Source organism: Colius striatus, chromosome 18 (genome assembly GCF_028858725.1).
Source record: "Colius striatus isolate bColStr4 chromosome 18, bColStr4.1.hap1, whole genome shotgun sequence".
In the NCBI taxonomy this organism is placed as follows: Eukaryota; Metazoa; Chordata; class Aves; order Coliiformes; family Coliidae; genus Colius; species Colius striatus.
Window position 1 is genome coordinate 6165582 of NC_084776.1, and position 18926 is coordinate 6184507.

Here is an 18926-nt window from a genome sequence, read left to right on the forward strand (position 1 = left end):
TTTACAATTAATCAGGCTTTCTAGCAGAAATTTTCATCTGTGGAGAATCCCAAATATTACCCTTGCCATCCTCTTTTCCTAACACTTTGGTTTTCAGGCTTCTGCCTCCCACAGTCTCACATATATTCTAAGCTCCAAAGGGTTAAAGTCCTGGCACGTCTTCTGACTGGCATTTCCAAACGTCTCCTGGGGCCCATGCACCGTTTATGCCAAGATGCTTTATTATTATATAAACACAGAACAAGAAGAGGAGACAAAAAAGACCAGAAACCAGCTAAAAACCCCAAACCACCCCCGCAGTTTGTCCTTCCGAACCCAGTCCTGCTCGCGGGCGAACCATACCAACCCCAGCCCTAATAATATCCGCAAGGGATATTTAAAGAGCAAAAGCAGTGACGGTGTAATGAAGGGGGTGGGGGGAGGCCTGGCTCCCCCGCCACCGGGTCTGGCTCTCATCTCGCCATCCCTCGGTGCGGCAGGCGGCGGCCCGGCGCTGGCTCGCAGTCTGCCTCGCTTTCCCCAGCCGCTGCCTCCAGATTTAGCCGTGCCCCGCGTTAAAATGATCCCGTCCCGCACGGCTGTTCCCCACAGGCCCGAGGGGGGTTCGGTGGCCCCGGCGCTGGGGCAGCCGCTGTCCCGCTGAGGCGGCGGCTGCGGCTGCCCCTTCCCCTCCCGGCCTAATTCTCCCCCCCCGGAACTTTTTTGCCCCCAAAACTGGGGTTTGACGTCTCCCTCCTCGATACCGAGTGGCCAATCAGGCGGCAGCCGGGGCGGGCAGGCAGCCAATCGGTCAGCGTTGCTACCGGGGGGGGTATTTTTAGCCGCGGCGCGGGGGGGTGCGTGCGCGTGTTTTCCCGGTGAGGGGGGTCCCGCGCGGGGCTGGGGGCTCCGGTCAGGGCGGGCGCGGCCGCTGCTGGGCGCCGCGCTCCCGTGGCTGAGGGAAGGTCACTCCCGCCAGCCTCGCCGGTAGCGAGGAGACGCGTCCTGGCGTGTGAGGGGCTCCGGGGTGCCTTCGCTCCCTGCCGCCGTCCAGGCAGGTTTGGCGGTGCCGCCCGCTCCCGGTGCCGCACCGAAGCGGCGGTCATGGGAGATGTAGTTCGGCGCGGGCCGTCTCCTCCCCCCGTTCCCTGCGGAGATGAGGGGCGAGAGGGCAGGCTTTGACGGAGGCGGTGACGCCACGGTGCTGCGAGCTGAGGCGCGAGCTGACGTAGAGAGCAGCCCGTTCCGCGCCGGGGTGGGGGAAGGGGCGGCCCGTGTGGGGCGGGGCCGGGGCGGGGCCAAGGCCGCTGGTGGGCGGGGCCGGAGCGGACACTGGTGAGCGGGACCGGGCCGGGGCGGGGCTCAGCGGGGGGCGGGGCAAGAGAGGCGATATATAGGGGCGCGGCGGGTGGCGGGGCAGAAGCAGAAGGAGCTCCGCGGCGGCGGCCGAGCGCGCCCGTTGTGGGGGTGTGAGCAGCGCAGCCCTCCCCCCCTTTCCCTCCCCCCTTTTTTTTTTTCTAACCCTTCCCCCTCCCTTTTTTTTTTTTCCTCTTTCCTTTCCCCTCCCATCCTCGCCGAGGGAGCCGGCGTTCGGAGATGGGGGTCGGGTGCTGAGCCGCCCCCACCCCTCCGCCCCTACCTGCACTCACACCCCCGCCGGGATTGTTTGCACTACCCCCCGCACACCCACCCGGGTGAGTACCGCTCGTTGAGGGCGGGGGGACGGCCCGGGCCGGCGCGGGGGTGTCGGCTGGGGGGGCCCAGGCCGAAGGCAGATGCTGAAGCGGGGGGCTGGGGCATCCACCGCCCGGCCCCGGCCGTCAGGCGAGCGAGCGGCTGAAGCAGCCGCCGCCCGGCCCCTGTGGCGGGGGGCTGAGGCGGGCGCGGCCCCGGCCTTCGTGGCGGGGGGCCTTTGAGGCAGCCGCCGCCCGGCTCCGGCCGCTGAGGCAGCGATCGCCTGGCCCTGACGGGTGAGGCGGCCTCGGTCCCTGAAGCGGAGAAGCCGAGGCGGGCACAGCTCGGCCGTGAGGCGAGCAGCCCCCCGTGCCGAGGCGGTCACGACCCCGCGGTGACGGGGACTTGAGGCGGGCAGCGGCCCTGCGGGGAAGAGCAGGGCCAGGGTGCCAGGGAGGGCACAAGAGCCGGTGGGAAAGAGGACGCCAGGGCCGCCGGCAGCCCCTTGGAGGAGGGGGTTGGGGGAGAGGACGGGGCCTGGGGCGCCGGGCTGGAGAGGGTCCCTCCCAAGGCGGTCCCTGGACGCGGTCAGGCTGGGAGGAGTGAGCGTTGCCGGCTGACTAATAACGGCTGCTTGCGCTGGGCCTCCCCGGGCAGCGCTGGCTGCCGTCCTCTCGGACCCTGCCCTGGCGGGGGGGCGGAGAGCGCTGGGGTGCCGGCCTGTGTGCTGAGGAGAGAGGCCTCGCAGCCCCCTCCGCCCCGCCGTCCAGTCATCTCCCTTCATCTTCTTCGTTTTCTTTCTTACGGGCTCAGAAAACGTTCTTCCTCCTCCTCCTCCTGCCACTGCTGGAGCTGTGAGCAGAAATCTAATGAGACCCGACTGCCTGGTTATGTAACTCCCCAACACTGCTTAAACCTCCTGTCTTTAACCCCCGGCTGGGCTGTGCCTCTGGAGCACTTAATGGGCTTGGATCCCCGAGAAATAGTGTCCTCATTAGATAAAACAACAATTTCTATTTTTTTTTAAGTTGGAAATGATCAGGCTGTTTTGTTTGATCAGCTGCTGGTACCATGGTTCAGTTTTGGGGCTTGGAAAAATTTATAGTCTCTGCCTGGTGTGCCTTGAAAGGATCATTTATATCCTAAAGGACATGGAGGAAGGGAAACAAAACAGATGGATTAATAAATCATTTTAAATGCCACTTTTAAGCACCCAATCAGCTTTTCTGTACTGATTGTGTCCCTTTTGTAAATATCTTCTGTTTGCCCTTGATCTTTTCCTTATCCCCACCCAGTGCTGATCCAGCAAACGTTTAAAGGTCGCCTTATCGTACAAGCTTTCAAACTATTCCCATACCATGTTGGGGAGAACATGAGTGGCTTGGAAATAGGGTTCCAGACTTTAAAAGGACATTATCTGGAGCAAGACACTTTTAAAACCATTGTATTCAAATTGTGAAAGGATTTTGATACTGACTTCAATTTCTCTAATCTTTAGTGACAGCTACCCTAAATTTTGTTCCTGGTGATGCAGTGCAGAAAAGCACACTGTTCAGGGAAATTCTTGTTGGGCATTTAACTAGAGACAAGAAATTTTGTTTCATTGGAACTTTTTGAACACAGATGTCTCCTGTGGATAGCACCTTTATGCTAAGATGCTGCAGGATTTTTGTCAGCAGTACGTGTGCTAACACTCCATTCGTGTCCCCTCTTTAACTTGGGATGGCTCGTTTCTCTTTTCGCCCTTTGTGAAGGGGTGGCAACCATATTTTATATTAAATATAAAATGGAGTCATGGAGAAGGAGAAAAGCAGTCATTGCTGAGGCTATCAAAAGCCTCCTTAGCTCTAGGAACTTTTTGAAATCTGAATTACAAACAAGAAGAGAAATTTAGTGTCTGTTCCTGTGTTCCATCTGATAACAAAGAATCGTTTTTAGAAAGGTGGGGGGGAAGTGAGTTCATTTGTTGTGATAATGTCACTAATGGGCACTGTTACGGCAGAAGATACGTGCATCTACTTTGTATGCATTGGCTGCAGTTATGATTTGGGTTATTCTGAGGAAGAATTGTTACATATGGACAGCGGACATTTTCTCTGCAGTTGGCATAATTTTGCCAGCGCGCAGTTGATGCGGATGATTTGCTTGGATTTAAAAATAAATGTTGCATAATTTTAGTTGTTTGTGTGAAACCTTCTAAAGCAACTGTTAACCTTTTTCTAAATTCTGTAGCTCATGCTGCAACCGATATGTTTGCAAACTTTAAAATGATAAATGACCCTTGGACTGAGACCTTTCAAGCTTAAACTAAGAGTCTGGTGCTAAATTTTGCAGCTGAGTACTACAAATCATCCAAGTATGGGTTGGTAATTGAACCCTTGACAGGCCTGGCAGTTCTGTGATGTCTTAAAAATTATCTGTGCTGCTTGCTGAATAACTAAACGGCGAGCTCATGTGATTTTTGAAGTGCCCCATGCTGTCTATGTAAACACAGGCCTAGTACATCTCCTGCAGCATTGTCTGTAAGTCACGCTGAATGCAGTAGACATCCTCACCTTCCACAGGCGTGAATGTAACGGGTTTGATGCACATTTTTTTTACTTCAAAAGTAACCTATTTTATGCAGAACATGAAGCTGAAAGAGTAGGCCTCGGAGCTTGATCTTACCCTTTCCTTATTTGGATGTGTTTGCTTTTGTTTTTTCTTAAAGGAACAAGAGCACTCAAGGTGAAGGATAATAATCAACTAGAATCAGCACTTTGAATGAAATTTTGTTTCCCTGTGACATCTTGAACACGTTCTTCTTCGGGTTTTGAAACAGACTTATAACTTTGTGGCATAGCAGCTATGCAGCTTGAAATCCAAGTAGCACTCAATTTTATTATTTCCTATTTGTACAATAAGCTTCCCAGACGACGTGTCAACATTTTTGGTGAAGAGCTTGAAAGACTTCTTAAGAAGAAGTATGAAGGGCACTGGTATCCAGAAAAGCCATACAAAGGATCAGGGTTTAGATGTATACACATAGGGGAGAAAGTGGACCCAGTCGTAGAACAAGCATCCAAAGAGAGTGGTTTGGACATTGATGATGTTCGTGGCAACTTGCCTCAGGATCTTAGTGTTTGGATTGACCCATTTGAGGTTTCATACCAAATCGGTGAAAAGGGACCAGTGAAAGTGCTTTATGTGGATGATAATGAAAATGGATGTGAGTTGGATAAGGAAATCAAGAACAGCTTTAACCCAGAGGCCCAGGTGTTCATGCCAATTAGTGACCCAGCATCTTCAGTGTCTAGTTCTCCTTCTCCTCCCTTTGGTCACTCTGCTGCTGTGAGCCCAACTTTCATGCCCCGCTCCACTCAGCCTTTAACCTTCACCACTGCCACATTTGCTGCCACCAAGTTTGGCTCGACCAAAATGAAGAATAGCGGCCGTGGCAACAAGGTCGCCCGCACCTCTCCCACCAACCTTGGCTTGAATGTCAATGACCTGTTGAAGCAGAAAGCCCTTTCTTCCTCCATGCACTCTCTCTACGGGCTTGGCCTAGGCAGTCAGCAGCAGCAGCAGCAACAGCAGCAGCAGCAGAAGACTTCTGCCCTTTCTCCTAACGCAAAGGAGTTCATTTTCCCCAACATGCAGGGTCAAGGTAGTACCGGTAGCATCTTTCAAGGTGACGGCCCCCTTAACCTCAGTCCTCTCCAGTACAGCAACGCCTTTGACATGTTTGCAGCCTATGGAGGTCTCAATGAGAAGTCTTTTGTGGATGGCTTGAATTTTAGTTTAAACAACATGCAGTATTCTAACCAGCAATTCCAGCCAGTTATGGCTAACTAAAAATAAACCGAAATACAAGTAAATACCATTGTCCAAGTTAAAATGCACGTACCCAAGGGTGTATCTTTTTTTCCACCTCTTGAGATTTTTTTTAAGGCTTGTAGTATGAATACATTCAGGCTTGGTTAGATAAATACAACATGCATCATTTTGGGTTTTTTTTTCATTTGCCAACCAAGCACAAAATTATTTTATACTGACTGTACATTACAAAAATATACTCTCAGAATATGGCCTCTTACAGTATTTAAGATATAGCAAGGACGTGGCTGATTTTTTTGGGGTGTGTATATATATATATGTGTATGCAGACATATATGTATATATATATTTTAAAAATTGGCACTAATAGGTGGGTTTATTGGTCTTTTTCTAATTGTATAATTTAATTTAGTACAAAGTTTGTAAAATATCAGAGTATATATATTGTTTCTACAACATGGTATTGCATTTATATCTTTTTACTACAGTGATCTGTGACAGCTGCAGCAGCTTCATGTTGTATTTTTTTTACTGAAATTGTAAGATATCCATCTTAAAAGACATCGATTCTAAAAAAAAAACCACAAAAAAAGTTGTGTACAGAATATTCCTTAGTGGTGGAATTACAAATGTACGAAAGATTTGCTTTTTTCAAAAGAAACACAAATTGTATTTTCTGTTAAAAGTTTAAAGATTTTTGCTATATATTATGGAAGAAAATGTAATCGTAAATATTAATTTTGTACCTACATTGTGCAATACTTGAAAAAAAAAAAGGTATAAAAGTATTTTGAGTCAGTGTCTTACATGTTAAGAGGGACTGAAATAGTTTATATTAAGTTTGTATTAAAATCCTTTAAAATTAATAATCTGGTGTGGTGTCTGTTCTTAATGTCCCGCTGAAGAGCAGCGTTTGTTGTGTCCTCAGTGCTGAGGGTGCCTGGCCAGCAGGGCTGCTGGCTTTGCTGCTTCAGAATAAGGGGGTTGCTTTACCTCGAGGAACTGCTGACCCAGCACATGGGGAGGTCTTTTACCTACAATTTATTTGAGCAAACTTCCACTCATATTTCCTAACTGCAGCGCTCTGGAGTCGGGAGGTAATCTGTATCGTTCCGTGAGAGTGGGGACAGTGTGAGGTGTGTGAGTGTTGGGTTGTTGTGAGCTGGGATGTGTCTGGAAGAGACTCAGGTGATGTGATGAAATTCCCTTTCCATGTCATCAGAATGGATTTGAGCTATTCTCTGGAGAGGGCCCAGACTGAGGCGTCAGCGTTCTGCTCCTGGGGGGGATTAATAGCTCAGAAACCAGACTGAATCAAAGTGCTGATTACAGTTTACTAACCTCATTGGAAACTTTCAGTTTATACGCTCTGTTTAAAGAGAAAAATGCAACATAACTACAATGTGACATTGGAAGGATTTTATTTTAGTGGATTTTGCCAATTTTTAACTTAATAGCTTCTCAAAAGGTGGATGTGAGTGGGTGGAGAAAGAATTCAGAGGCTGACAAGACAGCTTGGCTTTTCCAGGGCTATTTTGAAGTTGCATCCCTTACTCTCTTCTGTCTGTTTGGCAAATGGTGTTCCTTGCTGAGGGATGTTGTCAAGGGGAAGAGAAACTTCTTTAATATGTAAATCTAACAAATGTCGACTCATTTTCGGTGGCAGTTCCAGTTGTGTGAAGAGAGGACAGAGGCCGAGTGAATAGTCCTTTGGCTGGTGACAATGAATTGTAAGCTACAGAAGGACTACAGGACTAAAATGATAACCAACTTTAGTATGCTGACCCTGGGACTGGAGCCTGAAGATCAGTGTTTTCCTGTTGGATGTGCTTGGTTTTACAGAAGGTGTCGATTCTGTGCAGACACCCCCAGTTTGAGGCGAGCTGAGTTTTTGTGGAAATAAACGGTGCTGTGAGGAAGAAGGTGTTTTTCAACACCAGTGTGAGGCCTTTGCTTTGGACAGGCTGTGAAGAAACGGCTGGGGTGGAGGTGTGAGACTGAGGATGGTATCCCATTTCTAACGCCATGACAACCAATTCAAAAGCAATAATGGAGCGAAGGGGTTTTGGGACATTCATCTGTCTCAGTCTAACGGGCTCCCTTTCATCGAGTTTGCCATCTGGTTTATCTTGCCACTAACAGCACATCAGTGGATAGAACTGTACTTAAAAGTGCATCATTTGGCATCTAATTTTAAGTGGGTGATTTTGCTTTTAAAGGGAATTAGGAAAAAAAATGGAACCAGCCCTCCCTCCCCATTGTCTCAATTACTGGCAAATGGAGAATGTTGGCTCTGTGTATTTCTATTTTTATGCCTAGACTTTCAGACTTTCAACCATTCTGCTATTTACAATGCAAGAATAATAATACCTAAACTGCCTAGGAGGCTGAGCAGCTCTGACAGTGGAGGCTGCTCTACACCACCTGTAATATTTCTATTCTTGTGATTTAAACTGAGATCACTTGTCTTAAATGTCGTGGAGCTTATCCTCTTCCCGCACCGATTCGTTGTCTTCCTCCAGCTCTGTGTATGGAGGGCAGTGGTTTGCAGTGAGGAGCAACCTCTGGAAACGAGGTGGTTTTTTTTGCAGGACCCCTTAAGGTGAAGATTGTAATCAGCAGGGTTTGTTTCTAGTGCTCTGTGAGGAGACAGACTGTGGGGAGAGCTTCCAGTTCTCTCTAAAAACGCAAATGTGAAGATTTTTAATGTTTTCTGTCACAGAAATTAAAGATATGTGCTTTCTGTTCAGTCTGCTTCACCCATTTATTTATCTCTTGCCAAAGTTTGCTGCTGAATTTCTTAGATCAAACATTTACGTTGCAACATTCTGTTCCCAATGAGTGCCAAGTCGATCTCTGGCTGAACCTGCCTGCACCCAGTGTCCTGCTCTCGGGCTGTGCCGTCAGGTAAGTGTATTTACTCTGGTAGAAAGAACATGAAGAGGAGGGAAGGGGGAAAAGGAAGTGTTTGTTGTGCAAGTTCTTTTGTATTTTCTCCTGTGAACGTGTAATTTACTTCCTTAAAATTGCTGCTGCAAGTTGAACCCTGAGAAATGTCTTTAATTTACAGTGAAGAAAAGGGTAAAACCCTAAGTCTGCATCCCCCTCAATGCTGCTAAGGGCATCCTGTCTCTTCTCTCCAAGTCCCCACCCAAGGACAAGTTAAAAGCTCTGTAAGGCTCACTGAGTTCCACACCAGCGGTAACTTCTACAATTCATAACCTGAGATCTGTGAAGTGGGGAGAGAGGGTTCAACAGACAGCTACAGTCTGTGCTGCACCCCTTGGGGAGACGACAGGCCTTTCACTAGATCAGGAGGGTGCAGGTGGAGTTTCCAACTCACAGCTCTGCGGTAACTGCGGCGTGAATCCAGAGGGCATGGGCTATCCCAGCACTACACACTGTAGTTCTCTTTAACTTCAACTGAGCTACTCTAATTTGTACTAATTGAGGACTGGGTATAAGCCACAGAAAGCTGCATCCCTTAGAGATCCATTAAACATTGCTTGTCTGCTCTCTTGCTACAGACAAGGGTGCAGATGGTGACCCAGCTCCAGCCCAGCTGCCTGCAGCCTGTGCTCCCACCCTACTGCAACCTGCAAAAGCCTGTTGGTAGCTAACAGCCTGGCTGCATTTCTGAAATAGCAAGTAACCAAATAACTAGTTGTTAAATCAGCTCTTTGGACCAGCATGGGATCAGACCAGAGTTCATTTACTGCTCTGACGCTCCAGACTGTTCTATTAACGTTTCAGGCATAAACACCTCAGAGTTTGTGTTGGTAGTTTTGGAGCAGATGAAGCAAACCGGCAGTTCAGCACTCTCTTTTTATATCATCAGCAAGTTGATTTCAATTGAGTGGAGAGAGTTGGCTGCATTCCTCTCATGAGCTGCATAAAAAGCTTACTAAATCGAAGTGCCAAAGCTGTAAAATCCCGCTGAAGGGATTGTTTCCAAAGCTCAGGAGAGGAACGGTTAAACTGTTACCGTGGCAGCGCACGGACGACTTTTGTCCTCTTGGCTTTATTTTAGTGATGGTAGTAAGAAGTTTTGCCTTACAGAAGGGAAAAAGCGTTAAGACTCAGGAACATAAACTACATTCCCTTTGGCACTACGAGTTCTCTACCTCACAGACAAAATATGATCAATGTGCAGAACAAATAGCAGGTGTAAAATATTTTTAGAAGAAGCTTGGCATAGAGCACAGACATCCCTCAGCCCCCATCCTTCACTCTGACAACTTGTGCTTGTTAAAAACAAGCCATAGTCTTGATGGCTGCAGTTTTGGTGCAACTTGCTGTAGTTTTCATTTGGTAGTTTAGCCCTTCAGAGGCTTGAAATCAGAGCTCCTCCCCTCCTCTGAGAGCTGGAAAACTATTAGGACAGTCTGCCAGCTCCCTGCCCTCGTGGAGCTCGTTGTGCTGCATTCCCTTGTCCCCTTTGCTTCAGGATTATCCATAACATAAACCAAAAGAAGACTCTGGGAGTGTAGTGTCTTAATTATTGTTTGATGCCCCTGTGAGCTTCCTCGAGAAGGTTATAGCAACAGGACTAGCTAATGCAGTTCAAAACAGACCTGGAAACCCAGCTTTTTTCCTTGACAGAAGATACTAGTTCCCTGCTACACCCATAACCCATTCCTTTGTCCTCGGCCTCTCCCACAGCATCCTTAGAAGGCCTGGCTTCTGCCTTGCTCCCTTTGTTTGCTGCATCTCGCTGCTTGCTGTGCTGTACCAGGCTTTCGTGCCTGTCTTCACCCAGACTCCACTTCTCTCTGACCTCATCTCTTAAATTGCTCAGTGCCAGGAACTGCTGTGCAGTGGGAGACCTCAGCACATGAGGCTGTAGCCACCGAAAGGTACCCTCTCTCTCCACCTCTTGTAGGCCAAGGCTTACTTGACTTCACTTAAAAGACATTGTGTACAGAGCTACTGAATGTCAAAAATACAGTTAAGGATTGCATTAGATGCTCACAGTCTCATGGAACTGGGCAAATTTGCTGCTCAGGCAGCCTCATCCAGTCATGCAACAGCCTGTGAGTTTTTAGTCACGTTGATGGAAATGGGAGGTGGCAGGTTAGTGAAGAACATGGTATAATACATGACAACTAAGGCACCCCACATTCCAGATCTGACTCTGGGCAAGTCACTGCCCTTTTCTATGTCATTTTCCTCCTGTATCTCCATTGAAAATCACTGTTAGCAAGTGTCAGACAGTAGCTGGCTGTTGCTGTCTTTTTGCTGTCAATAAGGAACATCCTATTTCTGTATGCCACAGGAACATCTTCTTAGGCTGACCTCCTGTTCCCTCTTGTTGCCTTTAGTCTCTGCAGCCTTTGAGAGTCTCTTCCATTCTACAGTTCACTTAATGTGTATTAGATGACCTTTATCTTTGGAAATAAGGCATGCATATAAAACTGAAGCACTTGATTCTCATTGTCCATGGTATAGAGAGTTTGAATCACCCTCCAGCAGAGCAGAAGGCCTCCGGAGCAGCGAGATCTCACATGCTGACTATTGTCATTCTCTGAAAGAATTTCTGTGGGTGTTCCTATAGATATGAAGGATATATTCCTCCAGTACAAATCATGTGAAAGTTTTACACCAGCCTACTCTCTCAAGTTGCTGCTGGTCAAAATTAGCCTTGCATACAGATTTTACAAACTAAAACATATCCCTCTGATTTGCATTAGACTGTGGGGTTAAGCATCCTGTCTGCCAGCACAGACACAGGGCTGCTGCTGGCTTTTGCCACCAACTCTGCTGTGAACCCTCTGCCCCCTCCATCTTCAACAGATTGCTTCAGCCTTGTCAAGAGTAGTTTCGGTGTTTTTAAACCCATACTTGAGCCTTTCACTCCCTGCTGGTTCTCAGATGTTGTAGATAACTGCGCTGTAGTTTTGAAGCCAACAGGTTCTCGGTGTGTCTGCATCTCAGGGTTAGTCAGGTATGTACAGCACCTCTGTTTGGCAAAGCAAAATATTCCTGACTACAGCTGGAGCTGTTAACACCCGGGGCTGCTTTCAGTTACTGTGAATCTCATGTTTATCATTAACTGGTTTGAGCCATAGGTTGTAGTTTACTTCAGAACAATTGATATTTAACCTTTAAGTAATGCAGAATGATGCTCCCCATTGGTGCCAGACCAAGAAATTGCGTTTCAGGCCTCCAGGAATATTTCAGAAATTAGGAGATAATTAATAATTGTAAATAATAAGCAACTTTGCACCATATTGGTGTAACTCCTGGATAAAGACTTGAATACATTTCAGCGTGTTCTAGCTTTTTTCCCACAAGTCCACTAAGAACTTAATTTGTAGGTGAAAATGTAGATCCTTAGGAAATCACAAGTTCCCTGGCACTGATGCTTCATGGGAAACAAAATGTCTGAGAGTGATGAACTCGTAAGTGTTGGCAATTAACCACAGCTGCCTAATGGAATCAGAGTTCTAAGTGAGACAGAAGGACTGAGAGCTACCACTGCCCTCCTGTCTGTGTGGTTTGCATCACAGATTTGGTGGTGGCAACAACTGCAGGCGGCCAACTCGAATTAACTTGTACAAATTGATAAAGGACAGAAACAGAAAGAGATTAATACAGCATCTCTGACCTCTCTCTCCTGACCTTCAGGGAATGTCTCCAAAACTGCTTCCAAAGATGATCCTGAATACTGAAATCCCTGACTCTAGGATATAGAAATCACACAGATATTTATTGCATATTGCATTATAATTTTTGCTACCACCAGCCATCCTGAGGCAATAATTATCCCTGTCTCTTTCACCCTCTCTGTGTGCCATAAATGACTTTATCAGCTGTCCTCTGGCTAGCATCTTCCCTTTGATCAACAGGAACCAATCATCCTTTCTCTCAAATTGCTTAATTCATTAATGTAATGAAGTTGAACTCAGAACAATTATTCCCAACCTGTATTTAGCTCTAAGGTTATTGCTTCTATTTCAGACCTAAGGAAACCTTCTGTGCCTGCAAGCATGTGTAGTTTTTCCAGGTACACCAGCTGACCTAATAAACGTCTCCCCTCTCACTGCCCTTGCCTCTCTTACTACTTATACTGTCCTCCCTGCAACACGTCTGCCTCACCACTGTGCTTCTTCCTGCTCTGCTGAGTCTATAAAGGAAGGCAGAGCATTGAGGAGGTACTCTGCTGGCCTGATTAATAGGAGGGAAGTGTAGGCATCCCACAATGGAGCTGCTCAGCCTTCAAGCCACCCATCCCACCGTGTGTCAGCTTCCCTTGCTGTGCCTGAGTGTGGCAGAGGCTGGCGAGAGGGAAGTGGAGCTGGGGGACACTGGAGACCTGTGGGCAAGGCTGACTGATGATCACCTCAGGAGATGGCATGTGTTTGAGGAACTTTCTGAGCTCAGCAAGGTTGTCTTTCATTCTTTTTCTTGGTGTCTCTGGTTTTCAGAAGGCAGTATTTAGAGCATCTTACCTGCCTGAGACCAGAAGGTTACTTTAATTTAGTGTCTGGATCTCACCTTTACAAGTCAGTCTTTCTTTCAGTGTTCTGCTGCACAAACTCTCTCTCACCTCATTTAATCTCTGAAACTCCTAGGTTTCTACCTCCTGATTTTTCTGTTTTCCTTTAAAATCTTCCTTAAAACTTGCATTTCTGAGTTTCCTTCCCAAACCAAGCTGTTCTGCCCCTTCTGCTTGTCTGAGGTTTGTGCCTTACCATGTATAATTTGCAGTGTATTATCTGATGGAGACTGTAATCTCTTCAGGGCAGGGCTGTGTCCCACCCTGGGCTCACAGTTGTATGTTTTACTCTGTGAGGTTGAATAAGAAGGACAGAAATAGAAGAGTATACAGACACTCCCAAATAAACTGTGTATTTTGTGATCTGTGTTCAAGAAACAAATGCAGGAACAGTTGTTATTAGTAATGTGGTTTATGCTGTACCACTGGAGGCTTGAGGAAAAGTAGATGCTTTAGGCAAACAAGCTTCCTTTACAAAACATTTGTGGAACATATTTATCTAAAAATGCAGGTACTTAGGGTAGAGAACAATGTTCCTCTGCTGACCTACAGTTAATTGTCAGTGGCAACAGAGGACTCTTAAATCTTGTCAACAATCCTGCTGAGGTAATGTCATACTTCATCCTTTTCCTTCTCTGCAGCATCCTGAAGCCCTGCCCAGGCTGATTTCCAGAGCCTCTGCTGCTGCTGCTGCTGAAAGAGTCCTGCTCACTCAGCTCTCCCAGTGTGCTCACTCAGGTTCAGAAGAGGAGGGTGGATGAGGAGGGGGGTGACCCTGTTCACCTGCAACAGAGGTAACTGTGTGGGGGAAATGTAAACAATGCAGGGCAGGCTTCTGCCTGTAACAATCACTGAAACTTCTCTCTACAAATGTGCTGTGGGTAATATGCATCTAATAATGCATTCTAAAATTTCATTTGATCTGAGATCTCTGGTGAGTTTGGTTTTTGATGCCTGCACCAATGGACTCCACATACTAAAATGTCTGCTGTAGGAAAGAGAAAACGAGCAATGTGTAAGCAGAGATGGGGATCATCTGTGAGACTGACTTTGAGATGACTCTCTCCAAAAGTCAGAGTGATCAGAGCTAGGGTTTTGACTTTGTCTATTTTCCAGAGAGATGTGGGGCCATCCAGCCCTGACCCTGCTGCCAGAGACATTGCTGCAGGGTGAAAACTGCCCTGCTCCCTCTCCTGACATTTGCTCAAATGAAAGACTTATTCCATCTGGGAGTACTGTGGCAAGGTCTCACATTGTCCAGTTTTCAGTTGCTTTTTGGAAGGAGCTAGCTGTGCTCCAGTGCTCAGCCCTGAGCCACTTCTGTGGGGCACTGTCATCTTGGGTATTTTGCTCTTTTATCATATCTAAAATGCTACGTGTGTTATTTCCAAGCAGTTAGTCCTCTGCTAGTGACAATGGGATTGTTTTCCTCAAGGATGCTTAGGATCATATAACTCTTACAGGCAGAGTTGGGATTACTCATATAACTACTGCAGTTATGTCCATCCAGAGCCTTTTCTTTCGCTCCCCATTAGAGGTCCCAAACATCAGGACTGCAGCCAATCTCCAGCCTTTCCTTTAACAACATTTATCTGGGCAGGCTGTAAGATAAAGGCAAGCCCAGGCTGTGTTACCTCTAGCTGGTTAGTTATTTATTGTTGGTTGGGGTTTTTTTCCATAACTACTTGGTAAATCATGCTATGGAGAGCTGTGAGTGAAAGGATGTAACCTGCTCATGTGCTCCTGGCTTCCAGCAGTGCTTCTGATTTCTCTGCCTCTCCATTCCACATCAGTATGAGGTAAAACCCCACTTCTGTGCCTTGCAGAGGCGCTTTGAGGTTTTCTTCTCACTTGAGAGCTCTGGGTGACCTTGAGGGACAATACTGCTGTTGCCATAAGGCACCTCCCAGACTTTTATCCTTAGAAAAGCCCAGTGTGGTATTGCTGTCCCTGGTCTCAAGGTGGGGATGGGGTAGAGGAGAGATGGAGGAGCCACCAGCCGTCCCCTGCAGGGATGGGGTCTTGGGCACTATGCAGTTTGTCCTTATTCTCCTGTGGAACACACCATTTCTCTCCCTGAATCAAAACAAAAAGAGAAGGTATCATTTGCTTTCCATCCATCTGAAATCCTCTGTGTGTGCAGGATGTGCTTAAGCTGAGGACAGCTGCTTTACAGGGATGTTTTTGAGGGAGCTGATGTTGAATGGGACTAATTGACAGCAGCTGTTGCTCAGTGGAGACAGAGGCACAAATCCTTTTGGCTGGAGACAACGCAGGTTGTGAGGTGCTCACAGAGAAGGTGCTATTCGATGTGTTATTTGGGGTGTGATGCTCAGCAGTGTCCTGGCAGTGCAGGGACAAGCCAGTCAAGACAAAAAAGAAAGCAAATTGGAAATTGGTCACTGTTACTTGTAAGTCTTTGAAGTTCTCTTCAAAGCAATCCCCAAAGACCACCAAACCCCAATGGATTTATCCTTCTGGTTGCTCCATGGCTCAGTCAGCCTGGGGTGAGTGGTCTGTGCTGGGCACTTTGCTGCTGTAAGAGCTGTTTGCATTCACAGAGGTCAGGTACAGGGACGTCACTTGCAGAACAAATGCCTTTGCTGTGCAGGTTGTCCTTGTGAACTGGAAGAACCTGAAGGACTGGTGAAGCAGGGACCCTGCAGCCAGCTCCTGCCAGGCTTCACTTGGGGATTTTGTTCTCCTCTGTCCTACCAGAAACGAAGTAACATTTGCTGGGAGGTGCCTTTCAACGTGGCAATTGGCCCACAAGGCAGTGTTGAGGCACAGCTGGCTCTAGGATGCACTAAAAATATATGTGACAAATGTAAACATTGGCTTTTGCCAGGGTGGGAGTGCATCTGCTGCGAAGCACGGCGTGGCGGCTCTGGGTGCTGCGGCTGAGGGCAGGAAAGCTTTCTTCCTCTTGCTTGTTTTTGTTTGAAAGCAGTTATTGAAGACTGTAGCAGCTTCACACATTAAAACTGCAGCTTTTCTGTCATTGTGTCATGGTAAACCACATTTCAATAGGTAGGGGAAGAAAACGGGAGAGGGGAATAAGGAAGTCAGGAAAGAGGAAAGTCCTGTCTAAGGGGAAATACCTCCACCTCCTCTCACCTCTGCTGGGCTCTTTGTTTGGTTTTCTTTTTGATTTTAAGACATAAAAGCCAACATAAAAATTAGGAAGGAGGTGGTCAGAGCCCCTGCTTGTGGCCAAAGGGCTCTCCCCCAGGTCCAGCCTCCCGCTGCACCCAGAGCAGGGGACAGGGTAAGGTGACACTGCCGGGTGCCACGTCAGCAGCCCGTGCGCTCCTGCCCAGGGCTGCCCACAAAGGTGGCCATTGAGAGCCTGTCCTGTGTCTGCTCTCAGCAATTGTGCCGTGGGAGCAGGGCTGAGACCACCAGCTTGATTTTGTGCAGGCAGCTGATGAGCCATGTGAGCAGGCTCTCTTCCTCCTCCTTTTCCTCCACAGAGGGTCTCAGGGTGCCCAGGGAGTGTGGCGGGTTGCAGGCTGTGTGGTTGTGTGAGAGCTGGTCACGTTGAGCCAGGATAGAGCACCATGCAGGGTGGAACTGGGCTCCCCCAGGTGAATAAGCAACAGCCACCCAAGCAGCCACAAGGCAAACAAATGTGCTTTTCCCCAGCCTGTTGGCCTTTTTTGTCTGCAAGGGCAGAATGAGGCAAAATGTAGCTTTTGATTTCCCTCCCTTGCTAAGTCCAGCCATCCCCTATGTGCAGCTCCAGAAGGGATGAATAAAACGATTCTGTTCAAGGCACTTCTGCTCCAGAGCATGAAGTTACTCAGTGTTTGCAGGACCAGGTCTTTGCAGATATTTTTACTCTGTGTCTATTTTGCTCTGTCTCTGATGTACTACAGATTCTTCCAATTAACAGGGCACGAGTGCAAACAGTGCTTCACTGCAACATGACAAATCAAAAGAGATTTAATGCTTTTAAATTATGTCTGCAGAAACATATCCCTGCTCAGATTTTCTTTATGCAAAAATGAAAGCACCTGAACCTCATGACAGGGATGGTTTGGAGGAGCAGAGAATGTAGAAGCCTGGCTACATATTACACAAACAAACTGGTGGTTTTGAAAGCAGACCTAGAGGAGTTTGCAAATGCATTTATTTAAGCAAGTAGCCCATCTGCTCCTACCAATAATGGATTCACAGGCCAATTGTGTGTTTGCTCAGCTCCCAGGCCGATGAGTTTTGCACATGTTACGTGATTGGCACAAGTTGATACGGAGCCCAGACACACATGTCACATCTGGAACACACCAGCCATGAGGAACAGGGATGTTAGGAGGTGACCCAGTTAACACTTAAGCAGCCTCTGGATCTTCAGGCAAAAACCTGTCATATTTGTCTTCTTTTTTTCATGAACTGGCAGGTTTTTATAAGGCAGACTGTATAATGCCTGGTTCACAGGTCTGTGTGATTCCTGCCAGCTGCAGCTGCCACAAGAGCGAGGTCTGGAGCTGCTTCACTTACCTGTCTGGCCAAGAAGGAAAACTCCCAGTTACATGGGAACGTAGCAAGGCTGGCTGCAGGATCTGCCCCACTCACAGCATTGCCAAGCACATGGGGATGCACTTTAATTCTAGCTATGGAAGTAGGGGAAAGCAAACTTTATCCAGAAAAAGAAACCTAATCCCTTTTACAGAAACTATGGAATATAAGCAAAATTCCAAAGGTCCTACCTAGAAATATCTCTCTGAGCCCTTCAGGATGTCAGGGATCCCTTGTCCTATTTACATTGCTATCTCCCACTGCTTCCTCCTGTGGTGGCACCTGGGGCTCAAGAAACCTCCCTTCTTGCCAGAAACAATTCTGGAAACAGCACTTTTTCCATCACATTTGCAGAAGGCAATCTCAGGTGGAAGGGGAGAGCGGTCAGTGGAGAGCATTTGCCCTGGAGCTTGATTTAAGGACCTGTTTCTGTGATACGCTCCCTTGAGCAGACCAGTGAGAAAAGTGGAGGCCAGGAACTGAGATTTTATGACCTTGTAATGCCCAGAGGCTCAAACCCATGACAAAAATCTCACTGGTCAAGGCAATTACTAAAAGAAAGGAGAAAAAAACCTCCAAACTTGTCCTCTTTCTAGATTACCAACTGAACAGCCTGTGAGCTGCAGTAATTCTGCAGAGGATGCTCTCAGGAGTGATCTTTTACACTGAAAGTGGTGATAAATAAGAATAAAAAATGCACATGCATGTATTTTACAAAGAAGGAAAGTGTTTCTTCCTCTTCAAGCCCATAGCCTGGGAATAATTTGTGAACAAGAGAAGCAGCCCCATCTATCTTACACTGCATTGGTTACAAATCATTTACTCACATGTAAATCTTCCTGCCAGGATAGGAGCAGCAGATCCTCCTTCAATTTTTTGTCTCCTGAAGAACTCCTCTAGCTAAATACAGAAGACTGAATAGATAAGGATCAGGTGTAGAAGTGCCCCTCGGGGTGAATATGTTCCTGAAGCCTGCACTGGAGGAGCTGGGTGACAGTCTGTATGAGGCAGCTGGTGGCTGTGGGGCAGGATTTCTGCCTGGCACACATTCCGGAGCTACAAAGGCTAATAATTTTGCAGGGAAACAAAAGCCAAGCTGAAAAGACTATCATCAAACCCTGCTTCCTTCCCAGAACACCTACAGCGAGCAGGCAAACAGCCACTACCTGAGTGAAATGCCTCAGAGCATCCCAGCTTGGAGAAAACTTCTTTTAGGGCTCACAAGTCCCTAGGTGGCAATACTGCTCCTCCTGACCCTTCTGAGAGGCTGCTCGGGGCTGGGAGCTCTCTGAAAGCTTGTGCCTTGGAGCTTCTGTGACTTGAGACCTTAAACTTCCTCTCACAAACCAAAGTGAGAAAAAAAGTCTAGGCTTGATGCTGGTGGTGGTAAAGTGTAAAGCTGTGATGGCTGAAAGGCTCTGCCCTCTGAAGGCAAATGAAA

At 47.5% G+C, this 18926-nt stretch overlaps 1 protein-coding gene and 1 long non-coding RNA gene across 3 annotated transcripts in view; both read left to right on the forward strand.

The window, feature by feature from the left end:
- Nucleotides 1-1408: 1408 nt before the first annotated feature.
- On the forward strand, nt 1409-6304 carry TOB1 (transducer of ERBB2, 1). Its single transcript, XM_062011032.1, has 2 exons — nt 1409-1673; nt 4364-6304. Exon 2 carries the CDS (start codon nt 4501-4503, stop codon nt 5485-5487), a length of 987 nt encoding a protein of 328 aa, XP_061867016.1. The 5' UTR covers nt 1409-1673; nt 4364-4500; the 3' UTR covers nt 5488-6304.
- A 7363-nt stretch (nt 6305-13667) lies between these two features.
- The window catches only part of LOC133627185 (uncharacterized), a 29283-nt gene continuing 24024 nt past the window's right edge, over nt 13668-18926 (forward strand). For both annotated transcript variants that reach the window (XR_009819996.1, XR_009819997.1), the window contains exon 1: nt 13668-13761. This is a non-coding gene — a long non-coding RNA (uncharacterized LOC133627185). The remainder of the gene's footprint in view (nt 13762-18926) is intronic.

Coding starts and splice junctions, on each gene's coding strand:
- TOB1 (XM_062011032.1), top strand. CDS start 4,501: ATGCAGCTTGAAATCCAAGTAGCACTCAATTTTATTATTTCCTATTTG.